The sequence below is a fragment of the Cygnus olor genome, chromosome Z (genome assembly GCF_009769625.2).
Source record: "Cygnus olor isolate bCygOlo1 chromosome Z, bCygOlo1.pri.v2, whole genome shotgun sequence".
NCBI classification, from domain to species: Eukaryota; Metazoa; Chordata; class Aves; order Anseriformes; family Anatidae; genus Cygnus; species Cygnus olor.
In genome coordinates, this window is record NC_049198.1 from 70,349,011 (window position 1) to 70,372,465 (window position 23,455).

The 23,455-nt window shown below is 39.1% G+C and overlaps 1 protein-coding gene across 5 annotated transcripts in view; it reads left to right on the top strand.

Moving 5' to 3' along the window:
* The window catches only part of SVEP1 (sushi, von Willebrand factor type A, EGF and pentraxin domain containing 1), a 127,438-nt gene that overhangs the window by 22,591 nt on the left and 81,392 nt on the right, over positions 1–23,455 (top strand). For 4 of the 5 annotated variants that reach the window (XM_040540192.1, XM_040540193.1, XM_040540194.1 and 1 more), the window contains exons 4-5: positions 22,440–22,598; positions 22,839–23,018. In XM_040540192.1, the coding sequence (XP_040396126.1) occupies positions 22,440–22,598; positions 22,839–23,018 (339 nt within the window). The remainder of the gene's footprint in view (positions 1–22,439; positions 22,599–22,838; positions 23,019–23,455) is intronic. The other variant, XM_040540195.1, reaches the window with a different exon arrangement.

A 23,455-nucleotide genomic window follows, 5' to 3' on the forward strand; every position in this document is an offset into this window, starting at 1 on the left:
ATGCAATGGGGGAAAGGTATTGCCTGCCACCAGTGCAAGAAAGGACTGAGATATTACAGTGTTTGCTTTGGGAAGTTTTATCAGTTTTATGATGTTCTTTGCGGATTATCACAAGGTAAATGTTAATCTTCCTTGTGCCTCTGGGGCATCTTTACTTTTATCTGATTAAAAGTGAAGGAGGTAAGTATTCAGGAATCGGTAGGGTTTTGATTGCAAAATGAGCAGAGGAATGTAGTAGAGTCACTGACACATTGGATCAGAATCTCATTTTATGTAAGTGATAGAGTTTACCAGTGTGTTCACTTAACTCCAAACAAAGATAAGCTATTACATTCTGCCTATTTTCAGAGGTAATTCTATTTTTTTATAAAGTCAAATTTTCATTTTTAGTTTCTTCTGGAATTCTAGTCCATTTTGTTCACCTCAGCTGAATGTCCTAGTAACCTACTGAACAAAATAAACTCAGCATTTCTGCTTCTATCAATAGTCTGTGTCATTAAATACTGTTCTGAACTATTTCTGAAGACAGAGGGACTATAATTTTAGAGTTAATGTTACCCTTTCTGTAAGAAAGGAACTTTTGATGGGGTGAGCTTACCTTTTGAGTGCCGTTAGAAATGGTAAAAGTCTGACTTATGTTTATGGATATTTGACAACTGCAGAAGAAAAGTTTCATTTTGTTACAATCAGCAGGTGTTTGTAAAGTAAGTTTTTTAAAGGGATTGGTATTAGATACACTGAAATAAAACTATGATTGCAGCCATTTGCTTTGTGTGTGAAGATAAAAGGTGCATACGTATATTTTGTGGAGAATTTGACCAGAGTAACTCAAGCTGGTTCTTTTAAATATGTCTGATCAATTCAACTATTATATTCTTCCTTAAGACAGACGGAAACAAAAAGCAACATGTGTTCTTTAAATGAAAAAGACATTTTGAAATCTTCTTTTCTGAAAAGGATTCCAAACCATTTTTTTAACATTTCCCAGCTGAGGATAGCTGTGGATTTGTAAAGGACAAGGAATCTTAAGAATGCCTCTTAACTTTTCTTCAATGTATAATGAGCAGGAGGACTTCTGGCAAGTTTACATTGACAGAACTTATATTTGATTGATTAAACATGCAGATACCATAATAGCCTGTGTTTACTTAATGAAGTAAAGTACTTTTAAATGATTTTTCATTAAGGTGGGAAACTGTTCTTCTGTAGTGTATCTGTTACTTTTGCTCTATTGATTATTTTCTGTCGTTATTTTCTGTATGGCCTTGTGCTTTTGCATTATGCCACTTTATTGATGTTTATGGTTTTAAATGTGAAGCACCAAAATAACTATGTACAAATCATAACAGGACTTTAATTTCCTCATTACCTGAAAAAAACACCCTAGAAAGCTTCCATAAAATAAAATAGGAGCCACATGCTTTGTGCTGGAGAGCAGAAATTGGCTTCAGTGACCACCTCCTGTTCTTTGCAATGTTGTTGATGATGTGCCACAGAAAGAAGAACAGTCTGACTGTTCTCTACTTTAGAAAACAAATCAAACAAAAGCCTCTTGGCCCACATTATGAGCCTTATGCAGCCAGGGACATCTGTGACAATTATCAGAAAAGAAGGGAGAAAGAGGAAGAACAGAGACCGTATCATAATCAGTCCCAATTATTGTATAGTACCTAAACGCCTTTTCTTCAATAAGTCTTCACTTTTTTTTCTCCTTCCTTTCCTTGATTACAAATGTTAAGTTTCAAAGTAAATGCAACCAAACAAAAATACGGATGTCAGCAAAAATATATCTGTGACCTTCATGGTCTTCCATTCCATCAATAAAAAGATGAGCTATTAAAGGTAACTGCTTGTTCCATGGAAAGCTAAAATGTCCAGATGTATCTTCTGTCCATTTGTATCTTCTCTGTCTTAGGAAGCTAGGTAATACATTTTTACACAGCCTTTTTCCACATTTTTTTTCAGTGAGACTCTCCAGAGAACGAGGTTCTTTTTTGGCAAGTGGTCTGATGGATCTAATGACCTTATAGATTCATGGTGGGGAAACTAAAGGATGACACCTGTCACATTTATCTCATTGGTTACCTCCTGAGCAGAACCACAGGTATCAGGGAGGGCAGGGAACTGCTGTCTTACAGCCAGTCATTTATTTTATTGTACACGTGGACCACATTTTTTATAGCACAATGTGTTCATGAAGATGACTTACAGTTGGCAGGGCGGAATTAGTAAATGTAGTACTTACATGGTATGCTAGTTATTCCTTATTTTGTTTAATTTTGGTCCACTACATGTGTATAATTATTGAAATGTAGAATTTCATCATGTATATAAATATTCAGTAGGTTACCTAGGCTTTGCAGTTTTTATGAGTATGTAGTGTTGTTGGTTATCATCTGCACGGCCACCAGGCCAGCAGTTTTGCCTACAAAACAGCAGTTCAGTTAGATCTGTAAAAAACTTTTCCAGGGAAATGTGAAATCATGTGCACTGTGACCTTTTTCTTCTCTTCTCATTCTCTCGTTTTTTTTTTTTTTTTTTTTTTTTTTTTTTTTTTTTTTTTTTTTTTTTTTTTTTTTTCAAATTTTAACTCAGAACACATTCACTGAAAAGACTGAGAAGAATCTCAGGGAAAATGCAGGAGGTCCAGCAAGGCAGGGGGGTCTACGTTTTGCCTTTTATGATTTTTTGGATTTTGGACCCTATTTTCGTTTGAGCTTTTTTTTTTTTCATGAGATTTCCAGAATGTTCCTTTTGAGAATGCAAAGCAAAACCTGATGTTCATGAGTTGGACAGCTCTCCAGTTAGAAAAAAAAAAAAAACACAAGTTGTGTGTAATATATTACTAGCAGTTCTTTTTTTAGTGAGATAGGAAGAACTATAATTCCAGTAGTGATTGGAATGGTCCATTCAAAGAAAGCAAAACATCTGTTCTGCCATGATGTGTTTTTCTTACCTCCCTTCTGTTAGGAGCGTCTCCCTGCCTGGAAGCCAGGTCACCCTTTCTCCACTTTCATTTTTTTGAAGTGTTTCATTAGCTATCCTGCAGGTGTTCTGGGTTAATGAATCTTTGTCAGCCATCTTGAATTTGTCATACTCTGTGTGGAAATTCTCTTTAAAAGTTGACAGAACTGCAGATTTTCTGCATCTTAGAACTTAGTTTCTTGCTGTCTCACATGGCAGTGCCATTTCATTCTGTCATCCATTGAATCTGTGTCTTAAAACAGGATTTTGTTTTGGTTCCATTACTCTCCTTTGTTTTTAATTTCTGAATCAGAAAAATACTCTTCTAGTATAGCTCTCACTGAAAGCTTCTGCTGAGGCCTGCACCCAATGAAAACTGACAAATTGAAGCAGGAGCATCTCATCAAGGGAAATGTTATATGGCTGCTGTTGTGCTTCCTTGTGCCGTATAAACCTGCAAATCTGCATAAGCAAAAAGAAGCAAGTAAACATTTTAAACTAGATGAGCTGAAAGAACTGAGATTAGAGCTGGGTAAAGAAGTTGAGATATACATGCTTAATAAAGCATTTAATTAATGTTTACAAAACCTGGACAGTTTGGAGAGACTTGGAGTTAGACTCATCTACTGTAGAGATGGAACAGCTTGCCTGGAGAATCCTTTCTCCAAGTGTAACGGCTGTCAGGGATATGCTCCTGTAATTATTACCTTGCAGTCATGATCCCCTTTCTGTCACCCATGGGGGATGAGATACCTTCGTGTATGTTACTCTTTAACTTGTAATTTATTCTTTAAAAAATACTTATCCCAGGTGGAGCCTTTTGTTGCAGCCTCTTTTGCCTTTGATAATATGCAGAGTTTCCACTGTGATTATATTGTGTTAAAATCACTGGCTGTCATGAAAGGAGAAAACAAGAAAGCAGGGATCTAAAACAAGGGAAAGTTGCAAAATACCAATGACTAAGTGACAGTGAATTGATGTTTAATAAATACTGGCAAAACCATTCCTCGCTGGCATTCTGTATATTTTTTTCTTTTTCTTATGAACCTTTTTTGGCTCTTTGTGGGTAACAATTTGAGCATAACATCACCATGGATAAATACAGAAGAAAAGTAAATGAGCATGGTGTTCTATTGAAGGTATCATAACATCATGATGGGTAACTACAAGAGAAATGTAAATGGATCTGTTTTTCACATGTGCTGAAGTACAAGTGGATGAGAAGGGTGGATTTAGGAAACAACAAGTGCTATAGGCAAAGATATGAAAGTTTAAGTTAATTTTCTTTAAAAAATGTTTAAGACCAGAATATAATGTAAAAACATTCATAGTTATTGTTTACATAAAGACTAAAAACAGCTTTTATAGATAATTTATTTGGAAGATAAATCTGAAAGCATGCAGTCACGCTCTTCAAAATTTTTAACATTGAAATCTTCTTTCTCCTGAAAAGAGAAATCTTCTTTCTCCTTCTTCCCCCTGAAGTCCAATATTTCTTGCTTTGCTTTTGGAAATTCAAATACAGATTCTCCTGCTTGGTATGGTGCAAAGCAAAGGCTGAGGATAAAAGGATTGAAATGTTCTAAGGTTTCTCAGAATGGAGCACACAATGGAGATACAGTACTTTGGTTAGATAATTTAAAAGCATTATGACAGTAAATTCTTCTTGTCAGGAGGGGCTTCTTTTGTAGGAATGACTCCAACAAAGATGAATAGTGTCTTGTATGATGGTAGAGTAGGTTTGCATTTTAAGTGGATTTCAGCAGCAAACTAGTTTATTTGTGACCTGTACAAACTGCTTCATGAATGTAGGGCAGTGGGAGCTTCTTTTGTTGAATTCAGTCCTTGTGCAGAGTGATACAGAAAACGTTCATAAACCACAGTAGGTATGAAGTGGTAACAGGTTTTGTCAATTATTAAAGCCAATTATTATTGTCAATTATGAAATTCTTATAGTAGTAAAAAACCTTTGATCTGCTTTCCCCATGTCTTTGAAGGCAAACAGTAGCAAAAATTTGGAATTTTAATCCAGATTCAGTCCACCAGAAAAACTCTTTAACAAACCCTTAAGTTAGACAGTGAGCTTTCCAAACCACTGTAGAAATGGGAAAATTTTAACATCTTACCAATGACTGTGTAAAAAGGGAGCTTTCCTTGATCAATTTGATACAATCTTTTTGAGTGAAACAAGTAACCTGTGCAGCTACTGGTGGGTTTTAGCCATGTTCAGTTTCAATAAGCTTATCGAAATGAATTAGGAGTATTTCTAGTAATGTTCATGAGTTTGGGATTGAGTCCTTAGAAGTGGGTGACATATTTTTTTCTTCATTCCCAGGCCTTAGGTACCAACTTAAATAAATCTTGTTTTGCAAAAGTAAAAATTTTAAGTAACACGATAACTAGTGTGGATAATGGCAATTAATTGGTACATAATTTTTCTAATTCTGCACCATGTAGCTTGTTTCCTTTGCATTTCCGACTGAACAGTAGGGAAGAAACGCAACCCTAAAACTAAGAAAAACCCGCCAACTTTAAAGTTTTCTTTGTATACCTGCACAGTTTCTGAGGGAATTCTTTAAACGTGAAGTTGTAGGGTAAAGGTGAAAACCCCAATTGAATTTTGGCTTGTACAGACCAGAAAAACAGAGGTAATTTCTAAGTCTGCATGCAACATTAGAATGTATCAACCTTTCCAACTAGTTGTCATCTGAGGCATTAGAAAAAAAGTTTCAAATTCAAAACAGACTTTTGTATTGAGTATGGAGATATTTCTGAAATACATGTGGCAGAAAATTGGGAAGCAATGCACAATTTTCCCTTCTTTTTCTTATCTTGGAAGTGGCTTGTCCTGGTCACCTCAGAATGTCATGCAAATAAAATCTCTGGCCAAAGTTTTACGTGCAATTAGAGGAGAAAAAGCTACCATATGGAGGGCTTGAGAGGAGCAGAAGCCATGCTCTGAATAGGCACAATATAGAAATAGACTCCAGCTTTCTGTGCTGACCCAGCTTAGGCTGCTTCTGGAATGCCCGAGCTGTCCTCTAGCCACAGTATGACCATTACAGGTGGCTGTCACAATGAAGGCTCCAAGTGTAAATACAGCACAGGTAGCTTTATCCTTTAGTTGAAAGACTGTAAAAGCTTTAGTGTTAAGCCTAGGCACGGCCATGAGTCCCTAGACAGCGTAAAAAGCAGGGTGTCTTACCTCCAGTCTAATTTTATACTGTTCACTGTTGGAGATTTTATGGTGGGAAAACATCCTAGGTTAAACAGGCTCTGAAGTATCACCTTTCAAGTACTTGGAACATTACCAGGACTTAATTGTGCTACAAGTTACTCGAGATTTAGCCTTAGTTTTTGTACCTGTGAGGTTGTGACAAGGTGTCAGGATTCCTAGCATCTTTAAGTTGCTCTGGATAAACCTTATCAAAACTGATTCATTTAACCAGACTGGAACATAGAACTGTTATTGTGACAAAATCAGGCAGTCTCTGTGTCTCTGGATCTGAAGTTGGTTGAATTGCACATGGTGTGTTTGTTACTTGGTCAAATTAATTTGACTTTTTGCTCTTGGAATGAGTTCCCAATAGAACATGGAGTGTGGGAATATTTTCATTTTATTTTTAAATCCTTGTCTTGACTTATACTGTGATTGATGTTCACCATACCTAGGCCAGTGAATATTGCAAAGTATTCTGTAAGAACAAGCACCATTCCTTGTAGCATTTTAAGCAATATTTTCTACTTCTCTTGCAGTATTAAGCTTGTATTTTGTCTAAAACATAGTTCAAGTCATTGTGCAAGTGTTCAGAGATGGTCTTCTGATAATTGCTCTGGAGTTACCCAGATGCAGCTAACAGGAAAAATTAAATACAAAAGCAAAGCTGCACAAAGCTCATCAAGTGATAACGTACAGCTAAATAAATCATTTTTTTTGCAGATTTTGACATAAACAAAGTCTTTAGAGCGATATTTACCCAAAAAGTGATAGAGATGTTCCTCCCACTGTCTTCTCTGCATCTGAGTACCACCATCATAAGAGAAGAAAGTTGGTGGAAAGAGGAGGTGGGATGGCTTTTCTGTTGCCTCTCCCGTTCAGGTCTGCCCAGATGGCTCCATGTCTCCGTGGAAAGTTATCTGGCTGGTTCCTCAACTCATTTCACAACCCCTTCCAGGAAAGAAATCCTCTGTCTGTGTCTTCTACAGCTGTGCTTCTGCCTTCTTCCCATTGCGCACATTGTCTCTTTCTTCAGCCACTCTGGTTCCACTCCAACAAAGGCAGCTGGCAGCAAGAAGAGTGTGCTGCAAAAAAATCCATGATAAAAAGTGGTAAAAACCCACTTAACTTGGAGCAGAATTAGGGCAAATAGGTTGCAGACACTTCATAGGCTTAATTTGTCTGTCAGAAAATCAGCAGCCAATAACGGATGGGAAGAGTTTGGTCTGCTCTCTTGTAAGCTGCCTTGTTTTCTTCTGTCACCCCAAAATCTACTGCAGATGACCCAACCTTTCCACCCGGAAGCAGTGCTGACTGCATGGAGGAGTGTGTGACAGGACCTCTTGGGAATGCGAAAGCAGCAACACAGATCAGTTTCATCAAACAGAAAATTGGTTTCTCCTGGTTTTGTTGGTGTTTTGATAAAAACAAAGATCAGGACTCTCCACAGAAATGGAAACCTCTTCAGGCCAAAACCCTTGGGTTTAATTTGTTACCACGCAAAACAAAGCCAGACCAGCAGCTCGCACTTCCAATGCAGATGTTTTAGTAGGGACCACATCTGAAGGTAGTTTGAACACTTGATTTTTTTTCCCCCCAGTCTGAATTTTTTAAAATTAGGAAGCGTTTTCCTCTGTTATTTACCTTCATAAGAATGAGAAGAATGAAGAGATTTTTTAGTGTGTATGGGGTGTGAAGTTGAGGAAGATTATTTTTATAGAAGTTTAATTAACTATATAATCTGATTGTAGTTATGTGATTTATTTAGAGTCTGAAACTGACGGGTTTGAAGAAAAAAAATCATTAAGCACTACGTTACAGTTACTCATTAGTGTAAAGTGTATAAGATTGACAAAATCTCCATCTGTGTAGGTGTGTGCAGCTGTACTGATTCTGTGCAAAGCTTCACCCTATTGTAATAACTAAGATCCAGCTCCTTCTCCTGGCCATGAGGCAAATCTACCTTTTTTTTTTGTGTGTGTGTGTGTTTTCTTTCTTTTTTTTTTTCAATGAGAGCAAAAGAAACATTCTGAGGATAGCTAAAAAATAAGTGGATCTTAGGCCCATGAAGTTCAAACAAAGGATGTTCCCTTGTAAATGCCATAGTAAACACCCATGCAAAGCTTCCATCTCCTTGTGGGTTACAGTTTGTTACTCAAACAAGAATACCAGAAGATAAAGTATGAGAACTTTCCTACATTGTGGCTGTTAATTCCACATGTTCTTTTTTTTCACAGCGATTATTGCTATTAGTTCCAGTCTGTTGGCTGGTGAGTGCTCCACAGAACAGTGCACAGTATAACGTTCCTGTTCCTGAATTCAGGCTTCCCTTCAACTACGTTTTTTATGGTTTTCTGTCAAAAGAGTGATTACGACGTTCTTACTGTGCTCCCCCAGAAAAACTCTTATCTGGAAATACACACAGGTGGTATTAAAAACTACCTAGGGAGAGACAGGAAACATCAGCATCCAACTGGAACATAGAAACATCTATGCCTTTGTGGACTGGGAACACCCTAAGTCACATTAATTTAAAGACATATATTTATATTCTGAGTTTAATGTCCGCATAAAAACCCGTGGAGCTCTGGATGGAAGTGTTGGCCTCTTACTGTGTTTTTTCTTCCCGGCCCTCATTTCACGCTTTGCCCATCTGCTGCCTGCAGAACATCCAGTGAAGCCTGCATAGGCCTGGGAACTTCGGTCTGCTGCAGTACTTTAACACCATAGAAGACAAGCCCAGAGCATGTATTTGGGCTTGTTCTGGGGAGCCCAGCCACTCTAGAGGAGCTCTGGTAACATTAAAACCAGTAGCTAACTAGTTTGAATCTTCTTCATCTTTTTTACCTCTTTGGCACAGAGGTGCCTTAGCCCTCGAGAGAGAGGATGTGAAAGAAGGATTTGCCTGCAAGAACATAAGGTGCTTCAGATATTGCACTTTCGAGTAACTCAGCTCACAGGATGGGATTTTTTAAGTACAAGAAGGAGTGTGGTAGGCTGGGTAGCCGTATCCTGTCTTGGTGTCAGCACAGAACCTAAGGAGAATTTGCTGTACCTCATGGTTATATATCAGAAGAGCTACATATAGTTGAGCTGGTGTTTCTTTTGGTCTTCCATTATTATGTCATGGAGTCATTGACTTTTACACCTAAAAATGCTCTGGCCCTCTAGTCCTATTTCTGTTGTCACTCTGGCAAAAAATACCGCGTTCTGAAATGCAGATATTTTAGCTCTTTTTAGAGCCCAAGCCATTGCCTCAGTATAGCGAGGATCAAATTATACAATCCCTTGCAAGCCCTTTCTCATATTTTTTTATGTTGTGAGTGGTAGAGGAGAAAAACACACATGTACAATGTTGCTCTCTTTTATTGCTGAGTGGGAATTCAAGATACACAGCCTCGCAAAATGCAGGAGCATATTAAAAACACAGCGCTTCTGGGAGCATCCGTATTCTTCCTGGTTGGCCAAAAACACTTGACAGAGTTCCCCCACTAGGGTTGCAGGGGTGTTGGCTATGTCGTGGCACAGAGGTGCACAAAGGCAAGGACTCTTGGTATTTGTTAGTGACTTCCATTCATTTTGGCAATGTCAGCAGCTACATTCCTGTTCACATAACAAATTTCTTAAGCAAGTAGCCCTCCTCATGTTCACAGCTCAAGCCCATGAGAACAGAAGTAAAGTAACCACGAGAAGTTTGACTGGGAGATAGCATACCAGCCGCAGACCGTGAGGCATCCTCTGCCAACATCTCTTCAGTGAAACTGAGGTATATTAGGTAGCTGGGGGTTACTTCTATTCCTGTCTCTTCTAGTACATGGCAGGGATGCTCCTTTCCATACTTGTGCACTGTAATGGCAGTCCTAGCCTAGGTGCCAGAAAGTTTGTGAAGATCCCCTTATTGTCTTCTTGTCCCCCTACTTCTCTTTACTACCTATAACTCAAGATGTAGGTGATGGATTACAGCAGTTACTTGTCTGTTTTTTGCCCGAGACTGAAATACAGGCAAGTAATAAAGGTAACGAGTCCAGTCTGTAAATGTGATGCTTCATTCACAAAGCTGTCTGTAAGGTCTTAAAATTCGCCTCCAGGGATGTTAGGAATTGATTTATTCTCATTACTTTTAGAGTCTCTTTAGGGAAGCTTCCCATGTTGAAATAGAAAGTGCAGTGCCCTATGCATCCCTAGGCCATAAAAGAAGTTTGCCGTCTGTCACTTGCATCCCTCAGTCATTCATGTACAGAAGTGCAAGACGTTAGTGCAGAATACTGGGCTCCAACTCACAAAAAACAACAGGATATTTTTAGATAGCATTAATTATTATGTGAACTTGTCTAATTAAAATCAAATGCTGTTTAGAAGTAGATCTTATAGCTAACAGTCAGTGGTCTAATAACCATAAGTCTTATTAGATCCAGTAAGCAGCAATGTAATCATGCTTATGCCTTTTTTTTCTCTTTTTGCTTCAGATTGCAGTTAAGAATTTTTGTTCTCCATCTCTACGAGTGTAGATAGCCTTGTTTGTGGCAAAGAATCTCAAAAAAGGGCATGCATTTAGAAAAGAAGATATGACCAGAAGCGTGGCGGACCTTTTTCCTCCCAGAATGTACAATGGACCTTGCTGTCCTTTAGAAAGAGAACCAGTGATTCTACTTCCTCAAGGTGGTAAAAACACTTGAAACTGTGAAGAGGCTGGAGAAGTAGGATATAGAGCACAGTTTCAGTTTCAGGCACAGAGAGACTGAGTACCAGGCAGCTCTTGAAAGAATCTCACTGTTGGCTGCTCCTCTTCTGGCAGCAGCAGCAGGCTGTGTCAGGCTCTTTTAAACAACTGGACTTCAGCAAAGCCTCCAGATGTTACAGGTTGCTACTTCAGGACGTGTTTGGTTAGCACTGATAGCAAGAAGGGATCTTGCAAACACATAAACTCACTGTCCAGGGATTTCTGCTTTATGGGAGAACTCCTGCATTGCAGAGGGTTAAGTTCTTCTGGAGGGGCTAAGGGACAGAGACGAGGCGAGTGCTGATTAGTTGGGGGGGAGCAAAGTTGGTGGTCAGAAGTGGCTTCGTGAAGGTTCTTCGCAGAACAAAGCTTTGTTAAGACTGAGTAATGAGGCTGTGTATGCGGTTGTGCAACATAATGCAACAGTATTTTTTTTACCGTAGCTTTTGTGGTAGTAAAGTGTAGTTTGTTGGCGGGGCACGCGACCAAGTACTTAAAACACAATTCTTCAGTTCAAATCTGGGGTGACCTTTTTGCTTGCAGCTGACTGTTTCGGCAAGAGTCAGATCCATCCTTAAGGAACAACTTCCTTCCTTTCTATTTCATATAAAAATAAGAGTGGAGAGGGACAAGGAAAAATGGACAAAATGAGATGAAAAGACTTTTTTTTCTCTGAATATTTTCTGAGGAAGCAGCAGTTAATACAGAGTTATGTAGTTGTTCTCTTAGCACTGTCATGTTCCATAAACAAGACTCTGTTTTGATCTTCATAGTTCAGATCGTTTTGAAAGAATTCAGGGGGTCCTGTCAGTCTCCATAAGCATTTTGCACGAAAATTGGTCAATAGAATTTATAGTATTTTTCACAGTAAATCATGGGTACCAGTAACAATTCCAGGAATTAAGTAGAAACTCCAATATTAAGAGTACGGCACTTTTCTGAACTCTACACAGGAATAGCTGGGTTTGTTTCACAATATGTGGGGAAAAAAATTGGCAAAAACATCACTTTTTATTGTCTGATTATTGGCCTGAGCCATTGCATGTGCTTCAGTTCTCTTGAGTTAACCAAAAACTGTCTGACTCTCACCCTGGGCTGCTAAGTAAATAAACATGGAAATAGTGACATATGTTCTCCATCTGCATGGTCACGTGCTGTATCTTCTCTGCTCAGAAATGTTACTTAATAGGAGTATAATCGCTGTTGTTGAAAAGTATATTTAAATGATAAAAATAAGGGATGTAGAAAACAAGCCAAATTTGGCACCTCATGCAGTAGTGACAGTTTATTGAAGGTCTGGGCAGAAATGGCTTTACTTTCCTGTTTATAATAGCTTTTACTTGCTACATTCCCCATCTGTGATTCAGCAGCTGGAGCTACTCTGATCTGCAGAGAAAGGAGACAGAAATAGGTGTCTTTTTTTTTTTTTTTTCCTTCATGATCACACGCAGCAACAACTGCTGGGAGTGGGTGTTGGAAACAACAGCAACAGGGGAGCGTTTTGCATTGGACGAGTAAAACAATTCAGGACTATGCAGGATTCTGTTAATATATTTTACCAGGGAGCAAATTTGCAATTTCTGCCTGTATGAGGAGGAAAGCTGAGGACTTGGTGTCTCTGGCTCCTCCTGGAGCTTGCAGCTCTCAGGAAAGCCAGTTCGCTTGTTCAGTTTGAGCAGTCATATTTTAATTATACTCTTAAGTCTGAAGAATAACTGAACACAAAACTGTCAGTAGATGAACACGGTGGAAGTGGATCTTTAACCACGAGGGATGTTCTTCACTACAGAAACACACCAGCGCTGGGAAGCCCGGGGTGCATGTTTTGTCAGCTTCTAAATCCCAAGCCCTTATTTTAGTTAAAATTACCTTTCAGAAATCCCGGGAGAAGGTGATCTGTTGGTTTAGCCCTGTAACGTGTAACATGAGACTCTTGCTCTCTGCTTCTGGAAGAAAGCGTAGGCTGTGCTGAGCACGTAAGTGCTGGCTGAGTTGTGATGATTTCAGTGTGTCCCACGAGCCACAGGCACTGGAGTAGACGCTTGGTTCAGCTTCTTCTGGGTATAGCACATCAGGAGTTGTTAAGGAAACATTTTTTTTCCCCAGCCCCAGGTCAGGCTTCTCCGTTTCCAAGTACTCCGTCTTCCCAGTTGTGCATAAAGGAGGACTATTTCTTGCTTTCCAGCGTGTTCCTCTAGCTCGTGCAGAAGTTAACTGAGCAGAATGTAACGCATCCCAGGCAGAGCTTTTTCACTGTTCTGATATTTCCAGTATCACTCGGGGTTTGGTCTAAGCCTAATTTTGGTCCTTTGGGCACCTAATACCTGTTTATTAATCCTTATTAGGGAAGTGATAGATTGACGAATTTATTGGTACAATGATGATTAATGGAAATGTAACAAAGAATATGGAGTGACTTTTCTTTCCGCATCTGATTTGAATCCCCATCTGCAAGTGAATCTTGGTCATCCCTTTTCCTTTCTGGCCCAAAACCCTTTCTGTCAAAAAAGCGAAGAGGATTTATTTGGTATATTGTATAACGGGTAGACCAAGCCTAGGAAAAACTGGGCTTCCAGTGCCTTCAAACCAGACATTTATTACATCTCTAAAACAGTTATTTGCTCATCTGTTTGTTGCACAAATTAAATAAAATGTGGGGTTTTTTGTTTGTTTGTTTGTTTGTGTCTGTGTTTTTATTGGTGGTGGTGGCGGTGATTTTTTTTGTTGTTTGTTTTTTTCTTCTTCTTCTTTTAACAGAACCTGCTTTACTTCAGCCTGTTTGTAGTTCTTTACAGCTTGGAAAAGCAAACATGCAACTTCACAGCACATGCATTAAAATGGCAAATAAGTGCACCTAGGACAGGAGGATAATGTTCCTTTTCAATGTTTATTAATTTAAATAGTAGGAAGCTATCCAGAGACCAGGGCACTTAGAACAGGCACTTACAGTAGCCTGTGCTCTCACATCAGCAGTGATAAAGTTTTACTGAGGAATGTGTGTCTGTGATTATGTAAAGACCATGTCCAGAGAGGCCTCTGTTCTGAGTGAATCATTTTCAGACCTGCTATTATCTCCTTTTTTAAGTTTGATTGTGTGCAGAGTTTTGGACACAAAATTACCACTTGCACATAAATGATTTCATAAGTAATTTGCATGGTAAACTTTACACAATCAGCTGATTCAGTTTGCCAGCAACTTTTTAGTACTTCTGGGGTTTGTTGTTTGCTTTTAACATGATACGTGTTAGAAATGTGCAGGGGCATGAGGACATAGATCAGTGTCCAAGTTCTAAAAGTCAGAAGCTGGCACGGTCTGATACCCGTACCTCATAGGCACGTTCATACTTGGCTTTGTGTATGCTCTGCAAATGCATCACCAAGACTGCTTCTTTGATGTCTATACAAATGGCAAACCTGTGACAACTGTCTAAAATGCCACTGAGATATCGACCGAAAGAGCTTCATTTTAGTACATGAATGCCATTTCTGTTTGTAGTTAACCAACAAAGTTCCTAAGCTTCACCATTAGCTTTACTTTGCCCTTGTAAGCTTAAGCTCACAGTTCTGCTTCTGTAGATTGTTGTGGTTTGGCCCTTCACTAAATGCAGACTGTCTTCCACCACAGCTAACACAGAGCTGCCTCAGTACAGGTTATGTCACATGCTAATTAGTGACTGTTAATGCACCCTGCATTGTTGAATGGGTTTGTAGAAACCACAGCTGTGTATCAATGCACTAGTGTTCTAGCTGTTGTAGCATTTCCCAAAAAGCTGAAATGGACATATCTGTTGTGAAAGTGTGTGAAATGGATTTTGTTGCAAAATTACATAGATCGCACAAGTTGTCTCGTGTATCTTGAGAACTTGTAGCCTGAATGAAGCATGAGTAGGCTTCTTTTTGAAGATAAGTTGCAAGACAGAATCAAGGTTTTCTTTTATATTCCTAAGCCACATGCTTTGAGACAATGAAGTTACTGTCTGTGAAAGTATATATGGTAGTCTTTATTTTTGACTTTGGAGGGAATCAGTTTTATTTTTAAGATCGTAAAACATTTTAAAACACTTTTAATAGCTCTGTGTTCTTGCAATGCACATGTATTCTTCAAGTATGAATCTACTTAAGACACTCACTGTGCTTTTGACTTATGATAATTGTTCTGATCTAAAAATGTCTTTAAACTGGATGAGAATGGATTTTCTAGATATTCTCAGTACTGCTACTATTACAGTAGGATATTTTGCTGTTAGAAACATTGCTTTGAGGTAATCCTATCTAAATACCCTGGCCCTGAGCCTACGCAGGGATGCTCAGCACTGTTGTGGCCCAGGGCCAGACTTCCCTGTGGAAGAAGATCCTTGTAGGCATCATAACTTTTACAAGGTGCTATCACTCTTGAGCTTGTATTCTTCAGCAGAGAGATTATTCCCCCATGCTCTGTATGCTCGGGGTGCTGAGATGGGATGCTAACCCAAGGGACTACATTTTCTTTCAGGCAACTTTCCAGTTCTCTTGCCCTATGGGAGAGGATCCAAGATTCTCATTTTTATTGTGAACAAGTTATTTCTGCTGAAACTTTGTTAGGGCTGATTGAAGTGCTTGAAGATCTTGAGCTAGAGCATCGCAAAGTTTCATTCCAGATGCTGCAGCCTACTTGGTAGTGCAGTATTGCATTTCTGATGTCTCTTTAAACTCAATTAAAAAGGTTTGGCTGAACTTGTCCCCTCCCTATGTATGATGTGTAAAAGTAGCTGAACTTTGGACTTGATTTAGCCTGCTTCCCTCAGTGAGAGGAAATTTGTAAATCTAATAAAGAGATGGAGCAAAATACATCAAATGAGAACAGAGAAGACATCTAGCTTGTTAAATTGCTGATCACATTGCTATGAGAAGAGATGTGTAAGGAATACTGACAAAGAGCAGATGGATGAGCAGGTTCAGAGCTGTCTGAAATTAATGCAGAGCACATGCTGGGGATAAAAGGAGGTATTAGAGCTGGAGAACACACTGAGACTTAGTAGAAATCCTTTTCTGATCCCTACACTTAAAGGTAAGCGCAAGGATTTCTTTTGCAGTCTTTGTACATGTCATACATGTCAGATGTTTAACTAAAGCCACTTCCTTGCATATTTCTTGTAATACTAGCATGCTACTGGCTCTTCTTTTTTCTTTCCTTTTTTATGGCACCATACATGTTGCAAACTGCAGAAGAGTGGATTACAGTATCTGCCAAAGGTTTCAATTTTTTTTTCTCACTAGCTTTCCAAATGCATTTCATGGGCACGAAGTGCCTGGTCTGACATACCTTTCTTAGAGAAGATTAAAAAAAAAAAAAACTTTCCAGATAACTGAAATGTAACAACAAAAGCTGCAACTTCTAGATACAGTCTCTCAGACAGGGATGCAGTATATGGTAAGTCTTTGAGAAGCAGTGTTAAAGATCTTAGTGTACAGATTCACAGAGGTACATTTCAATGTCCAGAGAAGTCTGTTTTTATACTTGCCCAACTAAACATTTTTTGACTTTCGAATACAAGGAAAGAAATCCACAACCCTAGTCTATTGTTTGGTTTAGTAGAATGGACCTGAAAATTACAACATCTCTGGCCATTGGTGCCCTGAGTTTGCAGAATACTTTGATTACAAGAGCAGTCAAGAAAGGTTACTGCAAAACATATGGAAAAGGCAGGGGACTGGGGAGTTTTGTGCAGTCAGAACTCCCATCATGTGCCTCCCTTTGCAGAGGCCACTCAAAAATGCAGCAGCAGTAGGATGGTTTTTGGAGGACGGATGGAGGGCTGGGTAGCACTGCATGTTGGTCCAGTGAGACATCCCACACTTGCTCTGCTGCAGCAGCAGGTGGGAAAGCATCAGGAATTCTGTTTGGTGTGAAACAGGGGTCTCCGTTCCCTCCATGCAGGTTGAATTGCAGCCCTAAGCATGTCCTTCCTTCGTTTTCCAGCTTAAGCTGACCCCATGCATTATCCTTGTAAAGCATATTTTATTTGGCAGGCCATTGTCAAGGGACATACAGCCCTTCATTCCCATTGTTTCTTCTAATAGAAAGTGTGCCTGGGTCTTACAGGACTTAGTCATGATGAGAGATGAAGATACCAGTGTAGAAAGATTCAGCACATGATAATATACTGTAAATTCTTTATATTTTCATCTTCATGAAAGTTTTGACTTTCATTTAGTAAAATAACTAAGCTTTATAGTGAAGCCCTTTCATGCTGCCCAGTTTACAGCATGAATGATGGCAAATATTGCTACCACAGTACGTATTTCATAAGCAAAAGTCAAGGTGGCAACTTTTCTAATTTTCATGTTTATTTTGATATTGCCATGGCACGAGAATCTTAGATTAAGTAAAGCAGTGAGAGATAATCCACACCCTCAGGCTGAAGTTCTTCTCCTCCAAAGACATAAACATGAGTTAATTTGACTTTTAGGTTGTCCTGGTGTTGTGTACTGTAATTCAAAGTAATTCTAGGCACACAGTGGATTTTCCCTATAGCTTCCAATGAATGAATAAAAATGCAAGATCTTGTACGCCAGGTCAAAGATCCACATAACCAAAAATCTCCTGTCTAGGTATGTTCAGTAATAAAAACGGGGGAAACAGGAAAAGAATCGTATAAACATCCAGTGATCATTGTTGAGAGATTCTGTGACATATGATCGCATTATTTTTAACAGACAGCAGCAGAACAAAATCAAAATAGATGTTCATAGTATACTCTGATTCTGGGACAGATTCCCCACTTGGCTACGCTTAATACTTATGCATATAATCAGTGTCATAAAAGTAATTACAGTGGCATACAACCAATGTAACTGGAAAACTAGGTTTGCTTTCTTCATTTAGGAAGTTTGGGGATTAAGCTAAAGCCATTTTTGTTTTTGTGATTTGCATCAGAGTATCATTTCATTTAAGCTTTGCACATGCAGGGAAAAATGAGAACTACAGACTACAGTCAGTACAGTATATAGAAAATAGAGCAATAGTATATACAAATAGAGCTCAGGTTGATGTGGGAGAGAGCAGGATATTGCCTAGCTGATTCCTGTCGTATCCTGCTGAAGATAAATCCTTAATCGGATCCTTTGTTAGCATGAAGTGTGGAAAGAACAGCTCAAGCCAGAGATTACTTACTAAATGTGGTTAGTGGGAGAAATTATGCATTGAAGGAAATATGAAATCCCTCAAATTAATCTTTGAAATACCTGGAGTTCGACTCTCCTCTCTCTTACACTGGGATAAATCAAGAATAATTCCATTTCAGTGACTTAGACATACTAGCATAATTGGAGAATAAATTGAGCTTGCCTGCTCTCCCAGGATTTTAAAAGATTTACATTTTTAAGGCAAAATTATTTGCCCTTCAAATTTGTACTCATACATTCAGAGGAAGAATTGTGACCCCATGTCATAGACTGTAACCCTTCAATATATGATCTCTACCTGCTTAGATCCTGGCTGGAGTCTTCTTGGCACTCTGTGGGTTCAATATCAGTTGGCTTAAGTTTGCCTCTGGTTTTAGTATTTGCTGTTTAAAAGAAGCTAAACTGGATAATTCATGTTAAGTGATTGGTGAAGGTCTGAAACGTACCTTGTTCTATGTAGTCACTTTTAGAGCGTTAAATTCCTGCTTAAAGATTAAAACATCAAGTTAGTCATTATTGTATGCAGGCAGTGCAGAATTCCTACTGAATTTGAAAGTCTGTCTTTTGACTTTTTGAGGACTTCCCAAACCTTTCACGTCCATTGTTCATCTTCACACAATGCCTTCACATATATTTGTACTGTCCATGCACCTCCATTGACTGAAATGTTTTTATGCCTACCCTGTAGGTTTTTGTTTCTAGCAAGCCTACGTCATACTTGCTTTCTACTGATTCTCTTCTACATGCAACTGAATATATTTTTTGATAGATAAAGAGATAAAGTGTGTTGTATTGGTAGCCTAAGCCATCATGCCCTATAGTATTCCAAAAGAGAACAGACGTACTGGATTTTCTTACTTTTTTTTTCAGTTAGTTGTGTACCCCAGGAGAGCATAACTGAGGAGAATAATGCAGGAGGCATGCTGAAATAAGCATTTATTATTTTGTTCTCATTTCCTATGAGAAGACGAATGCACTGACATTACCACAGTAGAAAATGCATATCATTGGCAAATGTCCACCATATTATGAAAGCAGGTTGTTGTTGATGGCAACTTCAATGTGAGCCATCTTTGTGTGCTTGGGGAGTTTAAGACGCGTGCCTATTTGAGTTATCACACTAATCCCTGCTACCAGATAGCCTTTCATTCCTGTCACAAAAACGTAATCCTCTGCTGTTACTCAGTATTCATTGTTCTGGTCTGAAGAGGGAATTACATTAAACAGAAGGCAATTTCTTGTTCCTCCCCATGCTTCTGGACAAAGAACAACATGGTTCCTATGTAGGCAGTAGTTAAGTCTTTTGTTGAGAATATCATGCATGTACATGTGCACATTTGCACATTTCATGAGTGTCCTCTCCCTTTAAAGGCTGATACTATTTAAATTGTTTCCACGTTTCTAAAATTCCTACCTTTTTGTCATTCTTGAAAGTGCCAAATCAATTCGTACTTACACTGGGGTTCATCCACACGCTATTTTGAGCCTTTTTCCACCATCATATTGTTGGCAAGGGAAAGCAAGCTTTGAAAAAAAAAACTAAATTGTTTTTACAGATTAGCACTGGAGAAGGTGATGTGCAGGCAGATTTTGTGGGTATAGAGGGCATGTTGGTGAGCGCAGACTGGCAGGTAGAATTCTGTGAAAATTTGGCACCACTTCATTTTCTCAGGAGAGACCCCAGAGAAGTGCCTGTGCAATCAGTCACAGATGGGACCACTTGTATTCTCCAGATGAGATTCCCCCACAAGTTCTTTCTCTTGCTGATGAATGCATCGTTGTATATGGACTTGAGCCATGCTCTCGTGGTGTCTGAAGAAGGAGGGCATGGGTCATCAGTCTAGCTGGATCAGGCATGGACAAGTCTACAGCAAGTGGCGGCTGAAGCTCTGCTTTTCCATCCATAGCTGATTATGGATGGTTGTAACTTAAGCTGTGGCCAGGCTAACCTCTGTGCGTGTGATGGAAATGCACAAAGGTTAGGGTGCTTATGCTCCATTCTTAAACCATCTCTTGGCATCACAGAACAGACTGCGATCTCACACTCATGGAAATAGCTCTATAAGCAAGTATTAAGTTGTGCAAATTTTCATTGTGGCTCACATGGAGTTTGGTAGCTGAATATGCCAAGGAGTAATGTGAGATCAATGCACAGTTCAGGAACAGAGGCTTGGAGAAAACTCTACATACAAAGTCCAGGTAACATGTAGTTCAGCTTTTTAGAAAGGCAGTGGCAAGTACGTGAAGCATAGAGAAGCAAAACGAATCAAGACATTTGGAAAAACTTGCCTTTCCCACTAGAGACCTTAACAACAACTTCATCATTATGAATTATCTCCTGCAGCTTCACTGGAAAAACTAATTGTAAGTGTACTTTTAGAATGCAAATGTTTACAAGAGACCTAATACGCAAGGAGAAGATGCCTGCACAGAAGAGAGGAGAGAAGTAGAGAAGTAGTAACTGTCCAAGAGGAATGTCTTTCATGGGAAGAACAGGTGAACTGTATGAAGGGGATTTTTTTGCAAATGCTTTACTGAAAGTCCCAGAAGAAAATTTAAGAATTCCCAGCTCTGATTCTGATTGGATACTTTTCCCTTTTTTTTCTCCTGAAAAGCTTTCGTTTATATTTCTACCCTTTACTTTTGGGGCATTTTCGTAGTCTTTTTAAAGTGTATTTAGAATACATATCTGTAACGTTGAAGCCAATTTATAATGCTCATAGTCACCCCTTAACTCGTAACCACTATGACTGCTTTCTTCAAAATAAAACTGCAAATTTTTCTGAAAGTGAAATAAAAACATTATCTCTGGAAGCCATGCAAAACACCATGCTTTTCTTGGAAAGAAGTGCAAACTGTTCATACAGGTTGATCTTTTAGGACATCATTCAGAAAATGTGACTTATTAAAGTCGAATCTCCCTTGATGGGTTGAGGAAAAGGAGGCTAGAGTTTCTGTTGGTTTTGGTTTTGGGGGGTTGTTGTTTTTTTTGTTTTGTTTTGTTTTTCCTTTTCAGTTGCCAAGAAAGCAGAATGCTGTTTTCATTAATAAGACAAATGTCAGATTATTTTAGCACGTAGTTTACTAAACAAACATAGCTGGTCCAATATCTACCAAAATACAAGACTGATAATGCCAGAATCTTTGAAATCCAGGAAATGAACTTCAACAGGAGAAACTAACTTTAGAGACAGATTACATTTTACCACATAAGGTAGAAGACACTTGAAGGCATTTATGGTCAGGCTCAGTCACCTGATGGCTATGGAGCTGAGCTGTTCATTGCCAGTTGTCTGTACCATGCAGAGGTTCATCAGGCGGTGAAAAGTGGCTGTACTTAGGGCAGGAAATGAGAGACTGACTTACCTGCAGTCTGCAAGTGAACGTATGGCCATTAGAAAAATTTATAAACAATGAAATTAATGAAGTGAGAGGTTCACTATTAAGTAACCTCTAAATATTTGCTGAACTTTACATCGGGAGATATGGTTTTCAGCTCAAGTACCTTTGAGTTCTGTGTCAAATGGCAATCTGACCAGTCAGTACTTCATTTTATCAGCGCCTGGTAAACAGTCACTCTCCTGTTCTCACATCAGCTTTGTAAAATAAATAAAGATAGTTATTGTAATGTCCTGAAGAACAGAATTCAGAGCAAAGAGAGACTTATCCCACCGATCTGAAGTTCTCCTGTGAGAGGTCACTTTTCTGTATGCATTTTCCCTGTCTCTGAAGATATCTGTGGATCTCTTTAAGACTTGTACATTAGAGTAACATAGAGTTCCAAATGTTAAATGGGATATAAATGGCTAGAAAAGCATCTGGGAGCAGTTACTTTGATTAATTGGTTCATTGTTTGTGGTTCATACATTACAGAAAGCATAGGGTGTAGATCATCTATAAATCATAATGTGTAAATCAAGGGCAGGCGTATTTGTGAGCTTCTTTTGCTAGTTTAGTGCTAAGAATTTGTGTGCATTAAATTTTGGTGTAGTTCTTCTGTAGGCTAGGATTTTGTCTGAGTTAACTTTGTACAGCTGTAAATCAGGAATGTCTTCGTGAGGTCAGTGCAGGTTTTATCAGTGGAAATCTGGTGTCTTCTGGGACTGCATCTTTTGAAGAGGATAATTCATGGACTTAACCTCAGTCCTCAAGCAGACATTGACGAGACCTTCAGGGGGTTCAGTGGGCTTTAGTTCATCTCTGTACAACTCTACAGGCTTTAAGTTGAGAACGTTCCTTCCCGAAGTGACTCTGGCTATATGAGGAAGAATGGAGGAATGTAAAAAATGTAAAGCAACACACTGGAAAAGCGATACTAGCTGTGAAATGTGGTATCCTGAACCTCTTTTCTTCTTCTTTTGTTTTGCTCAACAGCTTGTCCCCCAGGAACATACAAGCCTGAAGGTTCACCAGGTGGAATCAGCACTTGCATCTCCTGTCCCGACGAGAATCATACTTCTCCACCAGGAAGTACCTCCATTGAGGACTGTACGTGCCGGGAGGGATATCGTGTTGTAGGACAAACCTGTGAAGGTAAGCGTTTCTAGCCAGAAACTAAACAGTCCTGTAATGCACAGTGCAGTTCTGGGACAGCTTCATTATTTATCTTTGAAAGACAAGTCAAATCACATGCAAGATTTTCTGTGTCTCTCCAAAACAGCAAAAGTACCAAGGTGCAACTATAATTGGAAATGGAAAAAAATTGTTTTCCTTCAGTAGCCTGCTACATTCCAGCTGGTGTGATAACTCTGTTGTGGTTGTTTAATTATTTAGTTGTTCACTGCCCTGAACTGAAGCCCCCTGAAAATGGTTACTTTGTCCAGAATGTCTGCAACAATTACTTTAATGCGGCCTGTGGGATCCGGTGCAGAGCAGGATTTGATCTCGTGGGAAGCAGCATCAGGCTTTGTCAGACAAATGGCCAGTGGTCTGGATCAGAGGCTACTTGCAGAGGTATGGATGTGTGTTTGAAAAGTCTTTTTCTTCTGGGATAGTTTGTTGTCCGTAGTAGTTTACTCTGATCATTGCATGGTTAAGTGTGCAGGGCCGACCCTCTTAAAGGAAAGAACATTCCAAAGGCAACCTTGGTCATTCTGTTTCCCTCCTTCCTAATAAGAAGATGTCTACAAAAGAAAACGTAGAACAGTATTTGCTAGGTAGTTAGTCAAACATATAACAAGACCTTGCCACACGGGTGTCTTACAATGCGCGTCAGTCTTCTCACATAGACTGACATTGGCTTACAGTTCCTTCTTATGAAGAATTAAAGTAGGAAGGCCTTGAGTGTAGTCCTCTGAAGATTTTTGAGTGGAGTTTCACAGGGGAACAACTGACAGTATCTGAGGAGTTTGCTGTAAGGGAGCATCTGCTGGAAAAGTAATAAACAGAAG